Source organism: Leptosomus discolor, chromosome 14 (genome assembly GCF_034619465.1).
Source record: "Leptosomus discolor isolate bLepDis1 chromosome 14, bLepDis1.hap2, whole genome shotgun sequence".
NCBI lineage: Eukaryota > Metazoa > Chordata > Aves > Leptosomiformes > Leptosomidae > Leptosomus > Leptosomus discolor.
Window position 1 is genome coordinate 12,681,586 of NC_141404.1, and position 12,354 is coordinate 12,693,939.

The 12,354-nt window shown below is 46.5% G+C and overlaps 1 protein-coding gene across 1 annotated transcript in view; it reads left to right on the forward strand.

Moving 5' to 3' along the window:
* CARHSP1 (calcium regulated heat stable protein 1) overlaps positions 1-12,039 on the forward strand; it is a 35,099-nt gene extending 23,060 nt beyond the window's left edge. Inside the window, exon 4 of the mRNA XM_086473100.1 lies at positions 11,617-12,039. Within this exon, the coding sequence (XP_086329226.1) occupies positions 11,617-11,779 (163 nt within the window). The 3' untranslated portion in view covers positions 11,780-12,039. The remainder of the gene's footprint in view (positions 1-11,616) is intronic.
* Positions 12,040-12,354: the final 315 nt, after the last annotated feature.

Genomic DNA, 12,354 nt, shown 5'->3' on the forward strand with positions numbered 1-12,354 from the left:
CTTTTTGATCGGGGCTGCCCTTTGTCTATACAAAATGTGAACTAATCTTCCAGGTGTTCCCCAATTCCTATCCTATGGCCCAACACATCTTTCTCTCTGGTCCCAAACCCCACTGCTTGATTCTGGGTACACCAGCTGCTCCTACCCTCAATTCCCCTCCAATCAGCTATAATTCTTAGAAACTGCAGTCATGTTTTTCTGTTTGGCTATTTAAGACTCCCATAAGTCTCCTATACTGAAATCCTTTATGACATTATGAAAAGCGTTTTTTGTCTGCTGTGATTTTGGTGGTCTGGGCTAAAGGTCCCCCTCTCACAGGAGTCCCCTCTCTTGGGCTGTGCTGGTTGGCCGATCGATCCTGTATGCTGATCGATCCTGTATGCTTTCAAAATGCTTTGACTACGAGTCATCAATAAGCCGTGTTTGAGTCATTGTGCCCTGAATGTGGTGTGCCACCTGCCCCTTTCTTCCGTGCACTTGATCTGTCCTAAAACCACTATTGAACGAGTGATCAAGGTTGTAAAAGTTCATGGGCAACCACACTTCTTGATGTATTTTCAGCATCTTTGTTTTGCTGACACATGTCCAGTTCCCTGCTTGCTCTCGCCCTCACCCAGCCGTGCCCTCAGCCTGCCCCTGCATGGGAAAGCTGGAGCAGATAAAGGATGAGAAGGGGAGGGCGGGGAGTGATGGGCTCTGGCCCGCTTGGGTATAACCTTCAGCCTGAGCTCTGGCTTCCCAGGTCTCAACTTAGTGCCCCACCTGCTGGACCAGGTTTCATTTCAATCAAATGGTCACTCGGTGGGGAACTGTCTCTGTATGCCAAGCTGCAGTACGCTGCAGTCTTCCTCCAGTTTGCTGTAGATGAGAAGATGCTTTGCCTAGTGCACTCCGAACAATTCGAGTGCTGGGGATCAACTGCCTCCATGGGCCGTCTCTTCCAGTAATTGCACACTGGGCTCTTGTTGTTTCTGATATTCAAGTGACGCCTCCCTTGCTTTCAATATGGCCTTTCACTCCTCCTTCCATCTCAACAGGTAAATGGTGCCTTTCCTCTTTAAGGCTATCACTTATGTATTCAAAGACTGTTTCTCTTGCTCCTTCAGAAACATTTTAGCAAAGTTAGTTCATATGAATTCTGTAGGACTGCAGGATGTGCTTTATGCAACTTTTCTAGGCTCAGTTCTGATCCTTTGAAGCCAACAGGATTTTTTTTCTATTGAACCAGGACTGGGCCACTGTTTTAAATGTTTCTTATGTAGCTATTGTCTCAGAACTTCAATTTACAAATAGCTAATGTTTCTGCCTCAACCTGTTAGTAAAAAATGCTGTTATTGAAGTACAAAAGGTTTCAGCACATTGCGTTCTTTAATTACTCTAAGCCTATTTGAATTGTTAGAAACATCTTTTAGTGCTAGAGTGTGGTGGTATCACTGTTTTAATTCTGATGCAAGGCAGCACTGGAAAGATGAAGTAATAATGCCTTTCATTTTGGTTTATTTCACAGTGAATTAGAAACATTACTCTTTATTAATGAGAACTGCTTATTGCAGCAGCGTTCTCTAACCATCACTGTGGCTCAGAGGCCTCCAATGACTCTGGTTTGCATAGTGTGAGTTTTGAGATACTGCTTATCTGGATCAGACGATTCTTTTCTATCTGTTTTACTCAGTTAAACCTGAATGTAAGAGACATCAATCTGTTGACTGTCTCGGTGCAGTATAGGCATCTACTTGTGAAATGAAAGAGGATTGTTTCTGCTGAATCAGTTCTGCCTGAAAGCTGTGATTTCAGGAATGGGGATAAAATGGTACGGTGGTTTGGATTCAGCAAGTTCCTCTGTGTTCATCACTAAGCTGTGATGATTAGTGAAGGTTTTGAGCATTGGGACTAGCTGCCTATCTTGCAGATTAATATGATTTTAAACATAAAAATTTAATTTGAGGAATTAATTTTTTGTCTTCCCTAAGCTTTGGGGAGCTGTAAGGGTACACTTAAATGAAAATGTTTTCCATAAAATGGGATGTCTGTTTCCCATAGCTTTGCATTTATTTTTGTAAGGTAATAACACTTAGCATGACATTTCCATAAGTGAGCATTAGCCTAAAATAAGGTCAAATGTATGTGGCATTCAAAAGCTTCTTCTCTTGGCATCTGCAAAATTTGAAACTTCCCTATCTGTGCGAGAGTTTAAGGTGAATGTGGGCATGTTTTATGAGTGAAACTTGCAGCAAAGCTGTGAAGTTGGACTTAGCGGGTGTTGGTAGATAGACAGTAAAGAAATGGAGGTTTCAGTGGTGTTTTGTGTCTTTGTGGCTTTGTTTTAACGAGTGGCTCTGAAGACTGCAGAGAAGGCTTGGTCTGGGTTTTGATAACACTTGTGTGGAGCCAGTTCTCCTTTTTAACTGGTTAGGTACAAAGGTACAAAACTGTACCGTTAACTGGAGCAGCCTGGAGTTCTCTGGAGGTGCTGGCAGAGGCGGGTGGTAGCGTTGCCTTTTGAGCCGTCCTCGCACAGCAGGTAGGGCGTGATGGCAGCTCTGGTGACGGTCACCGCAGGTGGCGGCAGCTTCCTGGCAACGTTGGTGGCACTTGGGCGGGTCGGTCGGTGGGTAAGGCACCTGCAACTGAAACCCTGGGCCACAACTGCAGCTCCGTCGGCGCTTGAGATGGACGGACGAGAGCTAGCTCGTGTCCAGCGGCCCGAGCGGCCATTCCCGCCCGTGGACGCGCGGCCGGGTGCAGCGAGGGAGCTGCTGCAGCCCTGCTGCCCATCCTTGCGTCCGCAGCAAGTCCTGCTCCTCTCTGTGTGTTGGAAATGCTCCTCAAGTTGGTGTAGACAGTTGTACTAGGAAAGTGTTATGGCTCACTGAATGTGGTGAGATGATTTTTTTTTCCTTTGCCCTTCTCCAGAACAAAAGGCAAAACATGCTTGCTAGCAGTGAGTGTAAAACCCTAGCTGGCAAGCATGGAGATCAAGGAGTTGTTGAGATGGTAATTCCAGATAATGTCTCTGGAAGGCTGGAAGCAAAGGCAAGTTCATTTGCCTGGAGTGAAATTTTTAAAAAGCCCTTAATTGCCTTTTTAATGGTGACATGTATTGTTAATACTTTCATTTCTGCCAGCCTATGTAATGATCCACTGTCACCAAATGGTGTTATTGTAGCATCAGTGCTGGGAACAGTGTCCTTCTTGGTATCTGATCTGCTGTGCTGTTGTTTCACGGTGGGCTAAGTCAGCTCTCCCAAATACAAGTGGGTTTGATTGTTACTGAAAGGTAAGGGTTCTGGAGGCGCAGTTTTACTCTTTTGCCACTCTTCCTGTGGATGTGGCATGTTTGTGGAGAGCAGATGGGGGATCCCTGCAGTGCTGGCTGTGGAGGTTCCCTGCCTTCTGCTGGGGGTGGCTGCCTGCACAGACAGATTCCTGTCAGCTTGCCTTCCACAGGGGGGGCAAGGGAGATGGGGGCAGGTGTGGTGCTGGTGCCTGTAGTGGCAGGTCAAATTATGTGCTTTAGAGCACTGCGTAAGAATCCCTCTGTTCTTTCCCAGTGTATTTGGGAGTGGGCACATGATGGATACTCGTTTGCTCTCTGGGCTTTTGCATTTGATTGGGATTTGGCCTGAAGCCTGTCTAGCTGCAAGGGCAAGGCAAAGAGGTGGTTCACCAGAGAGCAGTGACGAATGAATGACCACACTCTTGTGTTTTTAAAGATTTTATTTTGGAAAAGCAGCTGATTTAATGGAACAGAAAAAGCATGTGCAGTGCTTTTGGGTTTTCTGCAGTTTGCTAGTACTTGGCTCTGAAGGGGAAAATGCTGCATTGCAGAGGGGCCTTCAGCTGTCCTTCAGGCTGGATTCCTGACCCCATGCTTAATGATGGCTTTGGGGAATTGACGCTATACTTCCACTGGAAGGTTGGCACACAGCACCCTTGGGTCCCTGGGGTTTGCTGTGCTTTGCTAGTGCATTGTGTTATGATCTCAGGAGATTATGCTTATGCTGAACAGAACAGAAGTGGTCTCTCAGTGGGCTCCCAGGTGGGGATATGGTCCCATTCCACTGTTGCACCTCAGTTTCTGGCCATGCTGGAGCTGTACTATCAGCTTCATCTTCCTGTAGCGAGGAACCCAGCTGTGTCCCGGCTGCATTGAGGAGCTGGCTTTGAGCTTTCCAAGTCCATGGAGAGATCATCTTTTTATGCTGCTTTCTTTCTGCTGGTTTTCTGCCAGACCACTATGTCTAATGCAAAGCACTAGTGCCACATCTCTTCTTCTGGCTCTTCTGTGATGCTGTTCTTCTGGTGCAGTGTAACAATATGGGTTGAAAATTAACTGATAATTATAAACAAACGAAGAGATCAATCTGATCTGAGGGAACAAACCTTTCTGGCCTCCCTGCCTTTTCTGTGAACTAGCAGCAAAACAGTTTCTGCTGGCTGCAACTGACTGTTCTGAGGCTGCTGGGAAGCCAAATCTGAGCTTTCTGATTTCCTTCAAAACACTTATAGCACTTGCTGACTTACCTTGCTTCCTTCCTGATGTGCTGCCTTTCTGGTGCCTTGCTGCATCTGTTGAAGTGTCTGAAATAAGTAGATTATCTGAGATGGGGAGGAGAGGCAGCAGAATACCAGATCTTACTTGAGAGGGGTTTGGAAATAAATAGAATGTGGATAGCCTTTTCCTAAGGGTTCCCAACACCCCCCCAGTTGGCTCAGAAAACTCGCACGTTGCCCTGGTGAATGCAGGAGGGCCAGCTTGCTGAGGTCATGATTGTAGCAAAACCTTCCCAGAATCTCCACCTAAATGGTATAAACTGTAATAGGTCAAACCCAAGACTTGCACTTTACCTGCAGGCCAGGCAGTGGGCATTGAAAACGACTGTGGCCACCGAGGATGGAGGTTCTTTGTGATTAGTGAGCACAGAACATAACAGCCCTGGGCTTTGGTTTCCGGATGCAAACAGTAGGTGGTGTTGTAACAGGATCCAAGTTGGATGCTTGCAGGAACAGGCATCTTCTGTACCTCTGACCGAGTCCGTGTAGGCATCCTTGGAAAGCTCTGCCTCTTGGAGCACCAGTTTCTTCCTCATGGTGCATGGTGTGCTGCCTGGTGTTGAACTAGGTGCTGAAAGTAGATATAGAGCCATAACTATTCCTGAAAGTGGATTCAAAAACCATGACTAGAGCTCTCAATAGAGTACTGGGCAAGAGGATGATGCATTCGCTGGACTGGGAGGGAAGTGCAGCTTCTGTCCCCCACAAGACAGCTCCTGGGAAGATCTCTCTGCAATGATGCAGAGACCTTGGATATTAACAGCTGGGATTCTTTAGTGTTTGGTCCTCTTTCACATTTGTCTGCCCCAGTTACAAGTGTGACTGGTGGATGAGAGGCAGCCCTGCTTCTGCTTTGCCACCCAGCTGGCTTGATAAGGTCATCACTGGCTTTGCTGACGAATGCTGGAGCTGTCAGCTTACCCCAGGGCTGCATGTGAGGGCATTCAGGATTAGTAACTCGTAACAGTTCATTACTCTCTCATGGCCTGCTGTTTAATAAAATATGTGTTTCCTGGGAGGTGTGTTGAGGTGTTAAATGGGTTTTAAGAAGCCCCTGAGATAACACAGCCCATGGATCCGTGGGAAGCGGCTATGTGGTGTGACCCATGGCAGGCTTGTTGCCCAGCAAGGCTCTGAATTCACTGAAAACTCTCGTTCAAAAATGTTTCCATGTGACTTAGTCTTTGTCCCAAGAGGTTTAACTAGAGCCCTGGAATATAAGTAGCAGCTGTGAGAAGGAAGAACTAGAACATTCCTTATTTAGGTAATTTCCTAATAACCTCCCAGTTCCCTAAAAATAGTGCACGATAAAATGCTCCACCATACCAGACTGGCGCTGAGTGGGGAAATGGGAGTTGCTGGATAATCTAAAACTCACTCTATTCTGTCTCACTCTGACACTAACATCAGGAAAGCATTTCCTATTTTTAACTTATTTTGTCAAAGTGTCTTAAAGTTCCTGGATACACAGATATCCATTATTTTGAATAGAACATGCATACCAATCTCTTAAATACCAGTGAAAATCTCCACCTCCCTCTAGATCAACACTTAATATATAGTTAGGGTAAAAGTAAAAGATACAAATCTAAAAGATATTTTAGATATTTAGTATTTAATCAATATATCACAGAATGGTAGGGGTTGGAAGGGACCTCTGGAGATCATCTGGTCCAACTCCCCTGCTAAAGCAGGTTCACCTACAGCAGGTCACACAGGACTGCATCCAGACGGGTTTTGAATATCTCCAGGGAAGGAGATTCCACAGCTTCCCTGGACAGCCTGTTCTGGTGTTCTTCCACCCTCCGAGTAAAGAAGTTTTTCCTCGCGTTCAGGCAGAACTTCCTGAGCTCCAGTTTGTGCCAATTGCCCCTTGTCCTGTCGCTGGGCACCACTGAAAAGAGCCTGGCCCCATCCTCTTGACACCCGCCCTTTGGATATTTATAAGCATTGATAAGGTCCCCTCTTGGTCTTCTCTTCTCCAGGCTAAACAGACCCAGGTCTCTCAGCCTTTCCTCATGCTCCAGTCCCCTCATCATCTTTGTGACCCTCCACTGGACTCTCTCCAGTAGTTCCCTGTCCCTCTTGAACTGGGGAGCCCAGAACTGGACACAGTACTCCAGATGTGGCCTCACCAGGGCAGAGCAGAGGGGGAGGAGAACCTCCCTCGACCTGCTGGCCACACTTAATGCAACCCAGGATGCCGTTGGCCTTCTTGGCCACAAGGGCACATTGTTGGCTCAACAGCAATGACAATATAACAATAAATAAGAATGTTTAACGTCACTCAATGTAACATCAAAGAAATCCATGTTTAACTTCCTCTACTAAATTACCCAGGTAACTTTTGTACATAGAGTGGCTGTTATAGGCTGAATCTGTTCCAAGATCTCTGTTTACTTTCTCTGATCTTTTCCAGTTCCTTTCCCTTGGCGCTTCAGGCAATTGCTTCCTGATGGAGGATCTTCCTGCAGCTTTGCATAGGGCTCTGTCTCCAGTGCCATACCATCGCATCACCTTTCAAGTGCCATTATGTTGTTCTTTCTTGACACCACCTGAAGTACTGCGCAAGCTGGATGTTGTTTGTTCTTGCTTCTGAGCATCATGTAGCAGTAGCAATGCTGGAGTAAGTCTGCATCTATCCCAGAAGCAACGTTTGGTGGGCAGGCACTGTGCTGGGAACACTGTTCCCAAACAGGTTTACTAAGGCTGCAAAGTAAGGCCTTTGTCTTATCGCTTTTCATGTGCAGAGGGCACAATGAATTAATAATCTCATATTCGGTAGGCACCAAGAATAACTGGTAATTAGAAAGCTGCAGGAAAGAAAAGAATATTTGATCTGTGGGAGAAAAGTTTAAAGCCCAAAAGCAGAAAATTACATTCAAGGTGTTTGCGTAGCCAGGGCCTTGTTGCACAACTGTGCAAAGGACAGGCCTGGTCTTGTGGTAAGGTCACCTCAACAAGCAAGGAAAGAAATAAGACAAACTAGGGGGCGAGAAGAAGCCATGTTGGGGTTGAATGAGGTTTTATCACGAGCTTCAGTCACTTGTAGTGTCAGCCTGGATAAGGAAAGGAACCAAGAAAGGATCTGATGCTGTCAGCAGAAGGCTCAGCCCTGTAAGAAGTGCTTTCTAGTGGAGAAAAGTGTACCTGTCTGGGTAGTGCTTAGGGCTGTGCGGATTTTGGGGCTAATGTGATCTGTTTAGTAGAAGGAACAGGAGTAATTAACCTCAGGATTCAAGTGTAAGAAATTTGAATGAGCAAATGGTTTGGTTTGGTTTGTTTTATTTTTCCAGTGCAGACCAAGGGCTGTAGACAGGACCCCAAACAGTCACCTGACAAGTGCTGAGTGACGCAGTGGCTCTTGGTGATAGCTGAGAAAGTGTCCTCCAGTCTGGGCCAGTCCCTTTGCTTCTGCTCTCCCTGATTGCACCTTGCTGTACATCAGGCATAGCGTTTCTGTGTGTGTACTGATTCGCTTGTTCTTAATTTCTTGGAAAAACAGGACCACTTTGGTTACCCATACACCTACAACCCCTTTCGTACCAGAACCCATCCTGGTATATATTCATATTTCAATTTTAAACCAAACTCACCCCAACAAAACACTCATCTTTTTTAGCACTCAAGCTGTACTTCTTCCTCACTTGAATTTGAAGATTCAAGTGATATCTAATTTATCCCTGGTTTTCAGGAGCTTAAAGCCCTGCCTTTGCATATTGACACATCTTTGGTGCTTCAGGAGATGGTGTGAACCCACTTTCCCTTCATGTTAACTGTATCTACTGATATCTTTTGAAGATTTCAAATGTTTATTTCAGTAACTGCGTCTCATCCTGTTTTACAGGAGCTTCTAAAGAGCATGTAAGGTTCCTGTTCATTACAGAAACCTTTCAGCCAAACATGAGATCCCTTCCTGGGCATCTGTTTCATTTGATGCCTGCAAAGTTGTGATTGAGCTCAGTGCTCGCTGTGCCTGTGCATCCTCTGTGTTGGAACCAAAGGCCATACCTGGGGCTGTGGGGCGGGTGGCTGTCATGGCAGGAGGAGATGTTGCTTTGGTTCCAGCCCCGTGTAACTGCTCTGCCTGTGCTCCCTGAAACACTGCCCACAGCTGGTCCTGGCGCTCGAGGCCACATGAAGAAACATGTTTCATTACAACTTGTTCCAGTGGCTCAGCTGTACTTGAGTCAGTGTAGACTTTCTGCTTTGGCTTTTATTGTCTGTGTTCATTACATCTGAGCGGGGAGATGTTCCTGCTTCCCGTGTTTTGCTTGTCCCGTGTTCCTTTGTGTGGGTAAAATGTCTGTGCTGTACTGTCTTCTACTGGAAGGTGCTGCCTTGCTCAGGTGGGACTGACATCCTGCATGGGTTGTGCTGTGAGTCACTGCTCGTGGCAATGTGGTTTTAGCTCAAGAGCAACGACTTTTTGGCAACAAGGGATCATTCAAGAGATTCAAGTGAGAGAGATGATGTCACTTTTTTTATATGGCATTACTGTTTTTTCTTGTGGTTTGACCCTCTCCTGTGTCTCCTCTTGGGGATTCATGTCCGCTTGCCAGGTTCTGAGACAGTACAAGTAGCAACTTCTCCTCCTTGCTTTCAATCCTCTGTCTCAAAGTGAGGGTGAACTGCAGAGAATTTGGTGGCAAATTTCTTTGGCAGTAAAAAAGGTAAACTAATCTCTGCTCCTGAAAGGACAGTGAGTATTGGCTGTGCAAACCCTTCACACCTGAAAAAATCTTAAACCTGTTAGAAATGGGGGAAATCGGGTATAAATGAAGGCAATAACTGAAGAGGACAGACATGGCAAGAGTCTAGATGTGGGAGCTTGAACATAGTCTGTCCAGTGTGATACAGCGCTGGGCTGACAGGACAAGTCTCCAGGCCTGGAGACTTTGGAAGTAAATAAATAAAGGTCAGTTGGATCAGCCTGTCTGGGGAGGAAGGGGCCATCAGGTCTGATGAAGGAGGCTTAAGATAAAGAATTTTCTGTACACGTTTTTTTCTGCCCTCGATTTACTGCAGTCTTCCCAGGCACTGCTCTGAAGACATGCCCTCTTGGGTCTGATTCCCACCACCACAGGCAGCTCTGGAGTAAGGGTTTAGCCCAGAGAAATAAAGTCTGAAGGACATGTGTTTCAAGCCACAGGCCTTGGGAATGCCTTTGACTCCTCGTAGCAGGTTTTGGATCCATATTTAGATACAGGAGTGTTTTCAATATTATGTTGATACAATCAGTTAGCAAACAATGACTTTTCTTCCAAATTTCCCATGGGAGAAGTTATAATTTACGGGTCGGTTTTAGCTTCACTTGTACAGGCCTGCTTACCCCGTCTCATCTCTGAGTCCCTGCTGCTTCTGCTCAGCCACAGCCTAAGGCACCAGTTCCCCGAGCAGCAGTCGCGATGCACAAGTCAGCGGGGAGCAGAAGCTGAGGCAGCCCTTAAAGGGTGAAGGGTGGGGGAGAGGCAATGCAGGAGATGAAGCTGAAGAAGTTTTGCAGAACTGCAGGAATAAGCAAAATCTGGTGTAAAGTTACAACTGGCAGTAAGGGCCGGTATATTTACCTCCTATCAGTCCTGCCAGTCTTTCCTGTAACAGAAAAACTGTAACAATAATGGGTCACAAGAGGAGAGTGGATATGAAGGGCACTGCTAAAATCTTAGATCCCTGCAATTAACAGAAACATTTGTGGGGTGAAATTCCTGGGTGATGTGAGTATGCTGTCAGTGAAGGTAAATAACAAACCTAACAGTGCGTGCCAATTTCTGACTTTGACTTCCCCGCCCCCCCCGAACCCAAATCTTTCCCCCCAGTCTAATATGAATACACCATCAAGTCATGCCAATTAGGCATCAACTAGAGTTTATAGTTAGTGTTTATCTGTTCACAAATACAAATGCGGCTGAGAAACACTGAAAAGCCCCTCAAACAACAAGGAATCTAGAGCCGGGGCTGTCAGAGCAGGGGAACCTGAGTGTGGGATTGCGTGGGTATGTTCACAGAAAGGTAGAGCAGCGTCCTTTCTGCTGTCAGAGTCATGGTCATGCGGGTTGGAAGGCTTCTCTGCCTGTCTTCACTGGCACATGCTGGGATTTTTATCGAAAAGCTCTGATCTTGCACGCAGTGGCAGACACAAGGAGGGCTGTTACCCATCGCAGCTCCCTGTTCATCGTCCTGAACAGAAGGTGACGGCCCTTCTGCCACTTCCCACTGTTTCCAGGTAAGGACTCGCATGCAGGAACAAATGTGCAGTGTGAGTCCTCCAGCATCCGTCATCCCGCTGGTACAGGCTAAGTGGGAGTGAGAGACTCTTGGAAATCTTTCTAAGTGCTGGATGCTGGAGGAGAGTTTCTGTGGTGTAACATGTCAGGGTCACAGAACTTCCTTCCCCCCGCCCCCCCCCCCCCCGGCCCTAGCAAGTAATTTTGAAATATTTGATACTGTGTCTTACTTGGGCTTTTTTTTTTTTTTTTTTTTTTTTTAAAACCACAGACAAACTGTGTTACGGTGAAGTAACCTAAAGGTAAAATCAATGACTGGCATGATGCAATTCTTCTTTAAAAAAAGAAAATGAGGAAAAAACCCCTTCAAACTTCAAAAGCTTAAGTGAGAGGAGGGGGGAAAAAAAAAAACAAACCAACTTCCTATAGTTCAAAAAAACGGCTCCCCAAATGAAGTGCCGAACAGTGTCAGTCAGCCCTGCCCTCTAGTGCTGCCAGCAGGTAAGAGGTGGTTGCGTGGTTCACAGCGCTGTTGTCCGAGGCTGGGCTCACCTGATTATTTTTTTTTTAAGGTGTATTAGAGTGTGGGGGTTTTGTGTTTGGTTTTGGGGTTTTTTTGGTTGGTTTTTTAGCGTGGTGGTGGTGTTCGTAGTGTTTTCATAGAATCTTGCTGCAAGACAACTAAAATCAACCTCAGGCTTTGGTGGATGATGCGTTCTATAAAAATACATGAAGTATCTTGGGCACCTAAGATAACCACTCTGAGAAAAATTTAAATAAGCTGCAAAATAAGAGTGTTTGTGATTTATGATTAACTGAAGCTTCCCCTCCACAGCATTGAGGGCGAGTATGTTCCTGTGGCAGGCGACGAGGTCACCTACAAGATGTGCACCATCCCTCCGAAGAATGAGAAGCTTCAGGCGGTGGAGGTGGTGATCACCCATCTAGCTCCTGGGACCAAGCATGAGACCTGGTCAGGGCACGTCGTCAGCTCCTGAGGTGGCCCAGAGGGAGCGTGGCCGCTGCCTGCATGGCCACTGCTCAACAACTGGCTGCAGGGGACCTGTCCTAAGAATATTCTGTGTATCGTGTGGGAGGAAATGCTGCGTTGTCAATAAAGCAGAAGCAGGCCAAAATTACCATTTTTACAGCTGGCCTTAAAAAAAAAAAAAATAGGCAATTCAAATGCTAACGAAAAAAATCTAGCGTAATGTGTTTACAAAAACCCGTGTTTTAAAGAGACCTAGTTTGTGTACTTGGTGGAGGAGGGGAGGTTTGGTTTTTCTTTTATCTTGTGAACTGATTCCAGGAAACGCCCAGGGGAAGCAGGAGAGGGCTGAAGGAGAGCCCTTCCAGCGTGCAGGAGAGCTCTTCTGGTGTAGATGGCCATAGCAGAGGCATGACTCCGAGGCCCCGGAGGGGTGTGAGCGCTGTGCTTCCCTGAGCCGCTCTTCTGTAGGGCTTGGAGTACCCTTAGTGCTGGTGACAGTGCCCGAGTGCCTTGGCTTGAGAGAGGGGCAGGCGTGCTGCTGCCTTGGGTGTTCCTCACGGGAGGGAATTGCAGCCGGAGCAG